The 11,785-nt window shown below is 45.8% G+C and overlaps 1 protein-coding gene across 2 annotated transcripts; it reads left to right on the top strand.

The window, feature by feature from the left end:
- The first annotated feature begins 3,053 nt into the window (after positions 1 to 3,053).
- On the top strand, positions 3,054 to 10,170 carry CCNG2 (cyclin G2). 2 transcript variants are annotated; one of them, XM_075150370.1, is made up of 8 exons: positions 3,054 to 3,206; positions 3,410 to 3,547; positions 4,548 to 4,685; positions 5,662 to 5,912; positions 6,087 to 6,165; positions 6,246 to 6,344; positions 7,257 to 7,462; positions 7,967 to 10,170. In XM_075150370.1, exons 2-8 carry the CDS (start codon positions 3,437 to 3,439, stop codon positions 8,097 to 8,099), a joined length of 1,017 nt encoding a protein of 338 aa, XP_075006471.1. In that variant the 5' UTR covers positions 3,054 to 3,206; positions 3,410 to 3,436; the 3' UTR covers positions 8,100 to 10,170. The 2 variants fall into 2 exon arrangements, with proteins under 2 accessions (XP_075006471.1, XP_075006472.1); XM_075150371.1 differs by having other exon boundaries at positions 3,152 to 3,212; positions 3,416 to 3,547.
- The last annotated feature ends 1,615 nt before the right edge of the window (positions 10,171 to 11,785 follow it).

Here is an 11,785-nt window from a genome sequence, read left to right as displayed (position 1 = left end):
ATCACATCAAATAAATGACAAATATTTTTTTGTTGTTTAATTTAAAATCTGTTTTACAGAACTTAAGGCTTCAGTATAAATCTTCGTTTTATTAGGATCCCAAAAGATTTCAGATGGGTTTTCCTCCAGTTTCAATTCCTTTTTTCGTTGATTTCACGCCAGCCTTCCGGTTCAGTGTACCTCAAGAATTCCCCTCTCAAAGGCTGTCGTCACTATTTCTAAATAATGAGTGCTATAGCATCTGTAGCTAAGGAATTTATAACTCTCTCTTTACTTACCACATCTTTAGGTTCCCAAAGAATGTCAGGAAGGAATTGCTATTCTGTAAAGCACAGCATGTTACAGAACAGATAAATTGTGTTTTCTCATAATACTTCTCATTTCTCCCCCCACATACACACTTCCCTTAGTCACAAATAAATGCCACATTGAAAGAAAATTATTCCTTGCATATGGGAAAACCCCCCAGATTTTATTTCTAGACCTTACCAAGGGCTCCTCCTTTGCTCGCAACACTTGATTGTTCTGCCAGGTCCAGACAGCACAGGGAACAGATGTAATTTTTCCTGTTTATAATCCCAAAGCTGATGAGTGCATCGCTTACCTATAGTAAGGATCCTTGGGGTTGTTTGCTTTTTTTTCCCCTCGATCCTGCTCAGCTCTTTGCAACAGATCAGTTAATTACAGAGGAACAAAGATGGGGCAGGGACCCTTCTCTCCTCATGTAGAAAATGAGCCTTTCTGCTGCAAGGCTGCAGAGAAAGCGCTTCCGAGCCATGCTCTTACGGCGGATTTTCCCCCCTCAAATTACATGATAGATGAATGATAATTTTGCAGAGTGTTATATTAGGTTTAAATTAGTAAAGGGAAAGGAATGTATGTGTTCAAGTAGATGCCTGAATTAGCATTTTTAGAATTGTCATGCTACGTGTTTACAAAATTAACTTTTTTTGCCGTTGTTTAGGTAAACGGAAACATGTTCCACTGCGTGGCTTAATACAGCACGTCATCCATACTCCGTCTCTGTCATGGCAAGATACACTTCAGAATGTGGCGGAAAAAAAAGCAGCAACTGCCACGAGCATTTAGATAACAGAGACTGGAGCTCAGAGCCTCATCCTGTAAACATCACCTAGATGACGCCACTGCAAGCAGTCAGTTTGAAGTCAACTCCATTAACAGTAATCATTGTTGTTCGAACTGGAGCAGATCCACAACTCTTACTTCAGAGCCTAAAACTACTTTTATCCCTTGAAATACTGGCTTCAGTCACAAAAAAAATCAGTCGGCGTGCCAGTTCATTCACCTTGGAGGGATGCTGCATTTAAGGGTGCTCAAGATATATCTGATGGTACCTACAAGAGCGCTGGCCTGTGTCAGGAATATCCCGAGGAAACGTTTTGCATGTTTATGGGAGTCTAAGAGCGCTTGTCATCAAAATAAACTTGAAGAAATTGTTGGCCGTCATCACTGGCATAGCAGACAGGAACTGTGCCTAGAAATAGAGATTGGCATAGCAACATTGCTGACTGTTTTGTAGAGAAGGCGGCTTATTTTTCCAGACTGCGACATTTAATAAACATTTTCTGTTTGTTGAAACTGCGGAACCTCAGTAGATCAAACTGAATGCTAATCTGCTCGAGTCGCCACCACAGACTTTTGTCTCCAGTGTGTACACATCACGAGTCACTGTGGTTTCGTTGGTGTTGTCCTATGACATTTGTTCCTTTGTGTTTGTCCACGAAAAATAGAACATGGAACGCGTTGAAACAGCCCCACAAATCCTCCAGACGATGATTTATTTTGCGAGATCCTGCTTTATCTTGTCATTAGGGCTCCGTTAAGCAGCGGGCTGAGAAGCCCTTTGATGCAACCTCCGACTAGCAATCTGCTAGAGGGTCGATAGGCACCAGCGCAGCTGCCAGCTGCTCGCCTATTAGCCGTCCTCTACCTGAACCGTCGGACCTTGGATTCACACACCACGCAAATGGACCGCGATTACGAAGAGAAGCCTGGAAGTGCACATCCTAAAAGCTCTGAAACGCCAGACCGCGAATACATTTGACTTTTGGTTTAAAGCTTTTAAATGGGGCTTTTAAATCCAGATGGGCACCTTGAACCCTCGAGAAACAGCGTGAGGAGAAGGGTCCCACACAGACACCCGGGAGTTACGCCCACGGGAGCAGAGCTACCTCAGGCCGCCCCCCTCGGGGCGGCAGGTCAGCCTTTGTCTTTATTACAGCGCAAGAGAGCTGTGGGGACGGGAGGTGTTTCTCGGCGGCTTCGCTGGCCCAAGGTGGCCGGCAGCCGTTGACCGTGGAGCCGAGCGACCGTTGGCCTCCGGCCGTTAGCACCCACAGCCCCCGCCTCAACGCCAGGCGCCCCCCGCGCGCGCACGGCTCTGTCACGGTTGCTAAGGCCCGCAGCTGTAGGCGGGGCAGAGGTAGAACTCATCCGGCCAATCCGGAGAGACCCACCTTCGGTCGGCGGCCAATCGCTGCCGGTAAACAACACACCCCGCCGGGTGGGGAAGGGGAGGGGGGGAAGCCGCACTGCCGGCCAATCAGCGGCTGGAGAGCGCGGACCAATCAGGGCGGGGGAGGGTTTGGGCGGACTTTTTAAAACAGGTCAGCCGCCACAGCGGCTTCGCTCTCGGGTCCCTTTAAAGGAGTGGCTCGGCTCATCCCTGTCTCCTTCCGCCGGGGCCTAGCACTCCCTCCGGAGGAGCGCGGTTTCGCCCCGCTTCGCGTCGAGCAGGCGTGGCGCTGGATGGTTGCGTCGTGCCCTGACCTCCGGGCCCTCTCGGGGCACCCCTAGGGTGCGAGTCTGGAAGCGGACTATTTTACTTCTCGGCGGCGCCTCACCGGCCGGGCCTAGCAGGAAGCGCTCCGCGCGGGGCCATCTGCGGGCCGCCAGAACAAAAACAAGGGGGCGGGGCCGGGCCGCCTCCATTTTGATGCGGGGCTGGGGCGGCGGCGGCGGCTGGGGCCCGGGATGGTGCCGCTGTCGCGGGCATCGCCGTGACTCGCTGGGGGAGGCGAGCGGGGCCCGCCGCGGGCGGGGGCGCAGGCGGCCCTGCCTGGATGCGGGGCCAGCGGCGGAGCCGATCCGCGTCCGTGCGGTGACGGGAGCCGGGCTCGCCTCCCGCTCCCCGCCGCGGAGGAACCGAGCGGGGGCGGCCCGGTGCCCCCTCACCACCGCCCCGGGTGAGTGTGCTGGCAGGGCCGGGCAGCCCCCCCCTTGAGGCGTTCTGTCGGGTCCCTTTGTTCGCCTCCCCGGTGCTGTGGGGGTTTTCCCCCCCCGGGGGGGAAGGCGGTTGAGAGGCCTGGGGCGGGGGGCGCCCGGCTCCCTTTGTCCGGCGGGGGGGGAGCGAGCTGCCAGCTGTTGACGACGTGTGTCTGCCGTGAAGGTGAAGGATCCGGAGGCGGGGGAGAAGATGAGCAGCGAGGCGCTGTGGCTTTTCAAGCAGCTGAATCTCCACCTGGAACAGGAGGGGCGGTTTCAGCCCCGAGAGAAGGGGCTCAGCCTCATCGAGTGCGCCGCCGAGGTGAGGGGGGACCGGGGCGCTGGGCTGGGGCAGGCGCGGAGGGAGGAGGCAGCCTGCTCAGGGCAGGAAATACGTGCCTTAAAAAAAATCCGAGCTAGGCGGGAGACGTGCGTTAACTTCGGAAAGTTAATTCTTTCCTCTGTAAACGCCGCTTGCCTTTTGTTTTCGCTCAATCTTAATCTGTAGTTTTTAACATACCCTACATCATCAAAGAATTAGGACCTACAGGGCAAGTAAAATATTTAGGCGGTTAATACTTACTGTTTAAACTTCGAGTAACACAGAACCAAGAGAAGTGTATTATTTTCACCTGGGGAGCTCTGTACCACTGCGTTGTACCGCTGCAGGAAAGCTGGGATGTCAAGTAAGCAATTAACAAATGGGGAAATGATCAGTTTTTCATTAGCAAGGTGTAGGGAAATGAACCTGGAAACACTCAGTGCTGAACAGCAAAAAATAAACTAAGCATAAACATTACCACGTTAATAACGAGAGTTCCTTACAGAGTTTAGGGCAGGCGTACACTTCTTTGGATGCTTGTGAGTTTTTTCGAAGGGGCCTTAATGTTGAACAAAAAAAGTCACTGAAATCAGACTGCTTGTTTGTTTTGAAAGCAGAACTTTTGTCGCTTAAATATTGACATGCAGGCAGAGAGGCGAAGAAGCTGAGTTTGGTCATCTCTCTTTCCGTAATGTCAGGAGTCGCTGTGTGTGCACGCACTTGGTAACTATTGTCTTAAAAAGACAAGTGCGTACCTGGAAGTGTGGTTGTGCTGGGTATTGCACCAGTGAGACTCAGGACCTGGCCGTAATCCTTGTACCTTGGCTGTGTTTTGAGTCTCAAGTATCTAAATTAATTTTTTGAGTCGAGAGAAAAAAAGTATTTATGGAAGAAAAGAATTGCTTTCCTTTGACCTAAGTAAAAGATGACTTAAGGAGTGAGTCGTCGCAGTCATCAGTGCTGCCACTGGATAATTCTGACTTTGCTTCTCTTGCCATAGAACGAAAATACTCTGTGTCCGAGACAAAGGAATGCCAAGGTGGAAGATCTTTGGAGTCTGACCAACTTTTTCGGTTTTGCAACTGAAACGTTTGTTTTGGCTGTTAATATTCTGGACAGATTCTTGGCTCTTATGAAGGTATTTGGGGGGGGGAGGACCTGCTGTAGGGTCAGCTCTGAACTTTCTTGTCTGACAAAAAGGGGAAGGTTGTGATCTAGGAGGTAGCTGTGGCTACTCGTTCTGTGCTAGCAACATTTCTGAAGTCCTCTTTTGTAAACCTGGAGTACAGTTCTTTTTTCTTCTAAAGGCAAGTAGCAGCATGGTTTGTTTCCTCTAGTAAGTCTGTGGCCTTCACCGGGTAGATGAAGAAGAGTAAGAAAGGAGGAATTTAGAAGGAACAAACCAATTTGTGTTACAGGCTGTTTCTAGGTGTTAAAGATAAGCTTAGCGCTGGAACTAATACCGAGTAATAATTTCCTGGATGTTTATTTTATTGTGTTTGTGCTGCGTTATGGCAGACAATTCAAACCTAGACCAGTTCCCCATTATTATTCCTCATTATTAAGTTGGCAGAAAAACTAAAGTTGCATCAGTTCTCTGGTCTGACTGTCCTTGAGGTTGCACAAAATGTTATGTTGGTACATGGGAGAGAATAGCAGAGGTTGGAACAAGTTGGGGAGGGATAGGACTGCCTAGAACAGGCTCAGGCTGGATTTGCTTAGGCTTTAAATTGAGGGTGAGTGAGCACTGCCGCTTGGAGAACCGGGGTATTACAGTTCTCACTGCAATTTATTTGTTGTGTAGTGATGTGGAACAAGATTTCAATAGAGGTGCTCAGCTGTTGAACTTCGCTTCCTCTGGCTTAGCTATGGCAGATTGATACTGCTTTATGGGCTCTGCCAGCTGTGTTTTGCTGAAACTTAAGTGATGAAACTAGTTACGACTGGGTGAGGTGTATAAGCTGACTGATGTCGCGTCTAGTTGAGATAAGGAAATCTCTCGGTTGAACTGTGAATTTTCCAAACAGCTCGCCGAGGCTGGGGGAGCGGTTGCTGTTTTATACGCGTGGTGTTTATGGGGGGGAGGTATTCATAGTGCTTCCTTTTACTTATAGGTCAAACCGAAGCATTTATCTTGCATTGGAGTTTGTTGTTTCCAACTGGCTGCCCGAGTAGTCGAAGAAGAATGCAATATTCCATCTGCTCATGAGATCATCCGGATCAGCCAATGTAAATGCACTGTGTCCGACCTGAAACGGATGGAAAAGATAATTTCAGAAAAGTTGCACTTTGAATTTAAAGCTACTACTGCCTTAACCTTCTTGCACTTGTACCATACTATTGTACTCTGTCATACCTCAGAAAGGTGAGTTGAGTTGCACATTGGTGGTGGCCTATATGCTTGCTAAGCCCTTTTTCTCTTTAGTGACCTCTTAAATAATTATGGCATTGGCTGTAGAGGAGGCAGCTCCTTAGTTTTTACTTACTGACAAGTGAATGCTTGTTGATACAAATGCTTCTTCTCTTGGGTGTCTTACAGGAAAGAAGTACTGAATCTGGACAAATTGGAAGCGCAGCTAAAAGCTTGCAACTGTCGTCTAGTCTTTTCTAAAGCAAAAGTAAGTAGAAGTAGCTTTCTTTGACTTCTGAATAGATTTTGATTCATGTCATGTTGAGTGGTGTTTTTTTGTCCTTCTAGCCATCTGTCTTGGCCTTGTGCCTTCTCACTCTAGAAGTTCAGACTTTGAAATCTGTTGAGCTGTTTGAGATCCTTCTGCGTGTTCAGAAACATTCTAAGGTAAATATTTTCTGTGGATTGTTGTAGTTGTTGGGACGGGTGCAGTTAATGATGTGCCATGTTACATTTAAGGGACCTCTGCTGTCAGTGTACAATCTTTACAGGTGCTGTTTGGCATCAGCTGAAATAAGCAACGAAATGGGTCTTTAAGCATCTGTCTGCAGCTTGTGTAACTATTTTACTGGTGGAATGCCAAATGCAAAAAACGGGTGCTTAGAGAATGAGATCAGGTAGTCATTTCGCAGTGGCACATCTTGGCAGCTGCCTGGCAAGCAAAAGGGTTACGGTTTAAAAAACGAGCTTAAATGTATAAAATGAGAAGAAATGCTGACCTAATGCCTACATCGTACGTGCTTTAACAAGCAGCGGATTTAACTTGTACAGTTCTAGCTGTGTGTTCTAGAGAAACTGCCAGTTGGTTCGTAGGACTACAATGACTGCTGGGCTGGTTATTCTTTTTGCCTGAATAACTAACCTAGGATTTATAGCTTCTAGGTGCGTACTGTATCAGTTGATGTTCTAAACCAAGCTTTTCACTTTTACAGTCAAATTGAACTAACCCAGTTTCTGAGGGCTGGAAGTAGTTCCTTAAAGTATCAGATTATTCCATTTTAAAGTGGAATAAACTTGGTTTCATTTTTGCTTTGGAAGTGATAATGGAAATGGTAAAAGCAACTGACAGGCAAACTGTTAACTTGACTTAGACTTCAATGTGGACATTTCTAGGAGGTGTACAGGAATTTATCTTCAAAAGCAGCCCAACTTTGGCAAAGGTATCACAGTTACGACTTGCTTTTATCTTGACTGATATTTTTTCAAGTCTTTACTGAGGAGGTGAAGTGGAAGAAGCGGGGGGTTATTTTTAGAGCCTGTGTGTAATAGACTAAATAGGTTCTTTTTTTTGCTTTTCAGATAAGTGATAGTGACCTACTTTACTGGAGGGAACTGGTCTCGAAATGCCTAGCAGATTATTCGTCTCCTGAATGTTGCAAACCTGATCATAAAAAGCTAGTTTGGATTGTTTCGAGACGTACAGCCCAGAATCTACAGAACAGTTACTACAGTGTTCCTGAGTTGCCAACGATACCAGAGGGTGGATGTTTCAATGAAAGCGAGAGGTTGGTAAAACTTCTACCAGGTGGTTAATTTGTTAGGAATTCTCATTTTCTGGAAATGTTAATGGCAACTCTGTATAACTATTCAATACTACTTGAAAAGAATTGCTAGCTTTGAAAATACTGGTGGGCTTAAAATACATGTTAAACAGAAGGGAAAAAAAATGGGGAACTGTCATTGTGGTGTTGAAAAAGTACAAGTGCTTTGCGGGGTGGGGGGAGGCATACCTCTTCTTTTAAGACGGGGAGGCTTACAAAGCATTTTAGTCTTTTCAAGTAATTTATATTTGATATCTCGAACACTGGCTTCTTGGTTGGTAGGAGATTTTTGGCATTAGGAGAAAGGAAATTGTACCTTGTTATGATTAAGCCTTAGTGCCGAGAAGCATTTAGATCTGGGACGTTAGACTAGGAACAGCTTGTAAGAAAACACTGGATTGAGGAGTACTTTGCAATTTTCAAGGGGTTGTGCTGTGTTTAAATTACCTTTCCTACTGTTCCTTCTAGTGAAGACTCCTGTGAAGATATGAGCAGCGGAGAAGAAAGCCTTAGCAGTTCTCCTCCAAGTGATCTGGAAGGCACCTTCTTTTTTGAACTCAAACCTAAAACAAAGTGGCAAACTCTTAGCTGTCGGTCTTAGCATTAAGCCTTGATTGTATTAGGTTGAGATTTTTAATGCACCATAAAGTCTTCTTTTGGCAATAATAAATGAGGTGGTAATCTGTAAACTGTATTAAGGCAAGAATTGCTGTGGTATATCAATGCTTTGAATGCCTGCCTTGGTTTTTCTATTGTTGTAACTTTAAGGAAGAAAAAAAATGCCATTCATGTCCCCAGTTCAGCAAAAAAGTTCATGTATATTTCTGTTGTCAGCAAGCGTAAATGTAGTCCTGTACCTGGTGGTCCCAAATGGTTAGCGGCCGAACGCGTTAGCGGTGTGCCCTGGCAGCAATGAAGGCTGCCAGCTACTGGGCTGTGTTCGCAGGAGCGTAGCCAACAGATAGAGGGAAGTGGGTTTTTTCCTCCCTTTACTTGGCATTCATTCTCATTTGGAACAGTGTCTGGTTTTGGGCCCAAGATGTTGATCAACTTGTGCAAGTCCAACAGGAAGCTGCCAAGATGGTTAAGCGATTTGGGGCACAGGACCTGTGAGGAGAGGCTAAGCGAATTGACCTTATTGAGCCTGGTAAAGTGGCCTTTGCGGGGAAAATGGGATTGAACCAGCAGGCTTTTGGTATCTAAGAGGCGGTTGCTGAGGAGGAGATGATTTCAGGGTCTTGACTGAGAAGCATGGAGCAAGAAGGAGAGGCTTTCATTAAAAGGAAAAGTGAAGTTCTGAGTTATTGGAAGAAGTTTGCTCCATGGGGACAGTCCGGCGTGGGAGTGGACCGAGACGGGCTGTGCAGTCTTTGTCCCGGGAGGTTCTCGGGATTCTACAAGACAAAACCCCGAGCTTGGTTTGAATTCAGCCTTGACCCTGCTTTAAGCAGGAGCTTGCACTAGAATCCTCTTGAGGGCACCTCCACCCTTTAGTATTTTCGGATTAGATCAAATTGGCTGGATGGTGATATGGAATTACATGTACGCATAGTACCAGGCTGAAATGATTTACTGTCAGATGGGCCAAATGCTGAAACTGCTTTAACACTTCACGTGCTGTGCTCCTTTCCAGCAGGATCTTGAGTTGTGAACTCCAAGTAGATTTTTTTTTTTTAATTAAACTTGGTTTTTATAAACTTGAGGAATCCCTGTTTCACAACAGGAGTATGCATGGCAAGAAGGAGGTTTCTAGTCAATAATAGTTTTCACTGAAGGGTAGTATAAAGAATGTGGCAGGGAGTAATTTCTTTTTCTTTAATTCAGATGTTTGCACACTGAAATTCACATTGTGTACTTCAGTGTGTTTAAAATCTTAACTGTTAACATGTCAATCCATACTATTAGCTTGGACTTATTAACATGGTAAATCTTGGTAAGTCTACATTCCTTTTAATATTTAACCCTTGTAGTTGTTTTTCAGTATATTCATGTTATTGATTGAGTCATAATCAGACTTGTTTGCATGCTTACGTAAAGCAGTTAGTGCAGGAAAAGTTGATATTATGCAGTAATACCAGGTAAATGTGATGTTGATGAAGTAGTTCATGTAATGTTTTTTTTCTGAACTTCTTTTTTTGAAGCACAAACTGAAGTATGATTGCGTTTTTCCATATTGAGAACATGGCTAGGTAGCAAGTGGACTAATTAGCTCAGAATAATGGTGTGAAGTGTGTTGGTGCCAAAGTAGAAATGAAGGAGCAAACAAGCTAAAGGCTATTCTGTAGACGCAAGCATTGTTGTAGAACGGTAAGAGCGGTGCCGTAAGTTCATAACTGTTATGTGATTTCAGTTTTATAAAAATACAAAAAGTTTACAAAAAAGTGTATAAAAATGTAAATGGAAAAATGTACAGAAAAAATTTAAAACAAAAAATGAGCAGAAAATACTGTATTTTTTTATGTTATATGTAACTTTTTGTAGGTATGTTGCATGTAGATAGTAATTTATTGTGTACTCTGTATGATATAAATACTGTACATCTGAAGACGTACTAGTGCAAGTCTCTGCGCCTGGAAGCTCACTTCTGAAAGAGTGCTTTGGTTACAGGTAACACACCTACTGAGTCTTGTTTCAGTTGAGAACAAAAATAAACCAAGTGCTGTATTTGTTAACTGGTGTGAGTTACGGTTGGCTACTTGAAGCTTTTGGCTTGCTTTTTTTTTTTTTTTGCTGTATTGCTTGTATGGTGCTGCAGGTGTGTTCCAGGTTCCCCAGTTCTGGTAAGCAGTTCGTAAAGAACAAGGGGAGACTTTGGTGTGGCTTGCTACTGGATGTGAATCTCTGCTCAGCTTTGCCCCTGTCAGTTTTAGAAGCTAGTGTGAGGTGTCCTCTGCTTACCACCCAGCTGCAGCTGGACTCTGGCCTGCTGGCTTGCGGGTTGTGAATGGTGCATTTGCACATCTGGTAAATGGGAGCGGTTAAGTTAGGGGTCACTACAGGCTAAGTGGTCTGGGTTTTTCTGGATTTGTGGTTGCTGCTGTTCCCAGTCCTCTGAGTGAAACTTAGTTTTGGGATATGTCTGTGTCTTGGCAATCCGAAACACCTGCAGTAACTCCTCAAAGACAAACTTGAGCTCGTTTCCTTTTTGTCTCATGCTGCCCATCTTGCCCAAGTATTTCCGAAGGGTGCCTCTGTTGCAAAAACTAAGGAATAAGGGAGTGTAAATGGTTCTTGCTGGTAAGATGTTCCCAGCCCTAGAAAGACTGAAAGAGGGAGCCTGGACTCGCACTCGGCTTACCTGCTGAGACGGCTGTAAGGATCACGATAGACCTATTGCACCTTGTAGCTTGATACAGATCGTCCCTCTCTTTGTCCTTTTTCTTTCTTGTGCAAGGGATGGAGTGAGACAGCACGAAGGTGCTCCCTCTGTCAGGCCAGCCTGTCTTCCAGCTCTGGCCGCTGCTGCTGCGAAGGGAAATCCTGCCTCCGATGTTCCAACGTTGGGGCAGTGTGTGTAGGCGGGGGCTGGGAATGAGTAGGGTGCTGTGAGGCTGACAGTGAGTGCTGTCACTCATTGGCAGGGGGCATGTGTGGCAAGAATAGGGTCACTGCTACTGTTAAAATAATCCTCAGTTTTTTCTTCACTTTTTTTTTAAATACAGGAACACGCTACAAGGCTTCTCACTTCCCACATGTAACAGATGAGGGATGGACAGTTGATATTCCTATGTTCTGTATGAAATTCCTTCCTGTCTAATAACTCACATGTACCACGGAAAGTCAATTATATAATGGAACTGTTCATCTATGAAGCACGCATTGTAATGTTTTAAGAGCAATGGCTTCCTTGCTGTCTGTTGTGACTGCTTTGAACATGAAAGCTACTGCAGCGGAGATGTTCAGCTTCTACTTCAAAGGTGCCCACTCGGGTCGCTTCAGTACACCTCGCTCAGGAGTCGGCGGATAATGCGTGTGCTGCGTGGGTGGGCTGTTAGGAAGGTAGGAAGCCATGGGCTATGTCCCTGGGTTTACTAACAGCTTGTGAGATCAGTCTGGTTAATAAAGCTGGAGGTGTAGCATTCAGCCCCTTTCAAGTTCGTCCCAGCATGAAAGGAAATCTGCTTGCAAGAACGTTGTCAGGTTTACTTCTGTGGTTTGGTAATTTAGGCTCAACTTTGATTTTGCCGGGTCAGATAGCTGTGTATCCCTCAAAGGAGGTTTGCCTGGCTTTGTTCAAAGAATGGGGCTTTTGGTGGTTGGCTTGTTTTTAATAGCAGAGGTGTACAT

This window comes from Calonectris borealis, chromosome 4 (genome assembly GCF_964195595.1).
Source record: "Calonectris borealis chromosome 4, bCalBor7.hap1.2, whole genome shotgun sequence".
Taxonomy (NCBI): Eukaryota; Metazoa; Chordata; class Aves; order Procellariiformes; family Procellariidae; genus Calonectris; species Calonectris borealis.
Note: the sequence above shows the minus strand (reverse complement) of the source record. Positions and strands in the feature narration are given on the sequence as shown.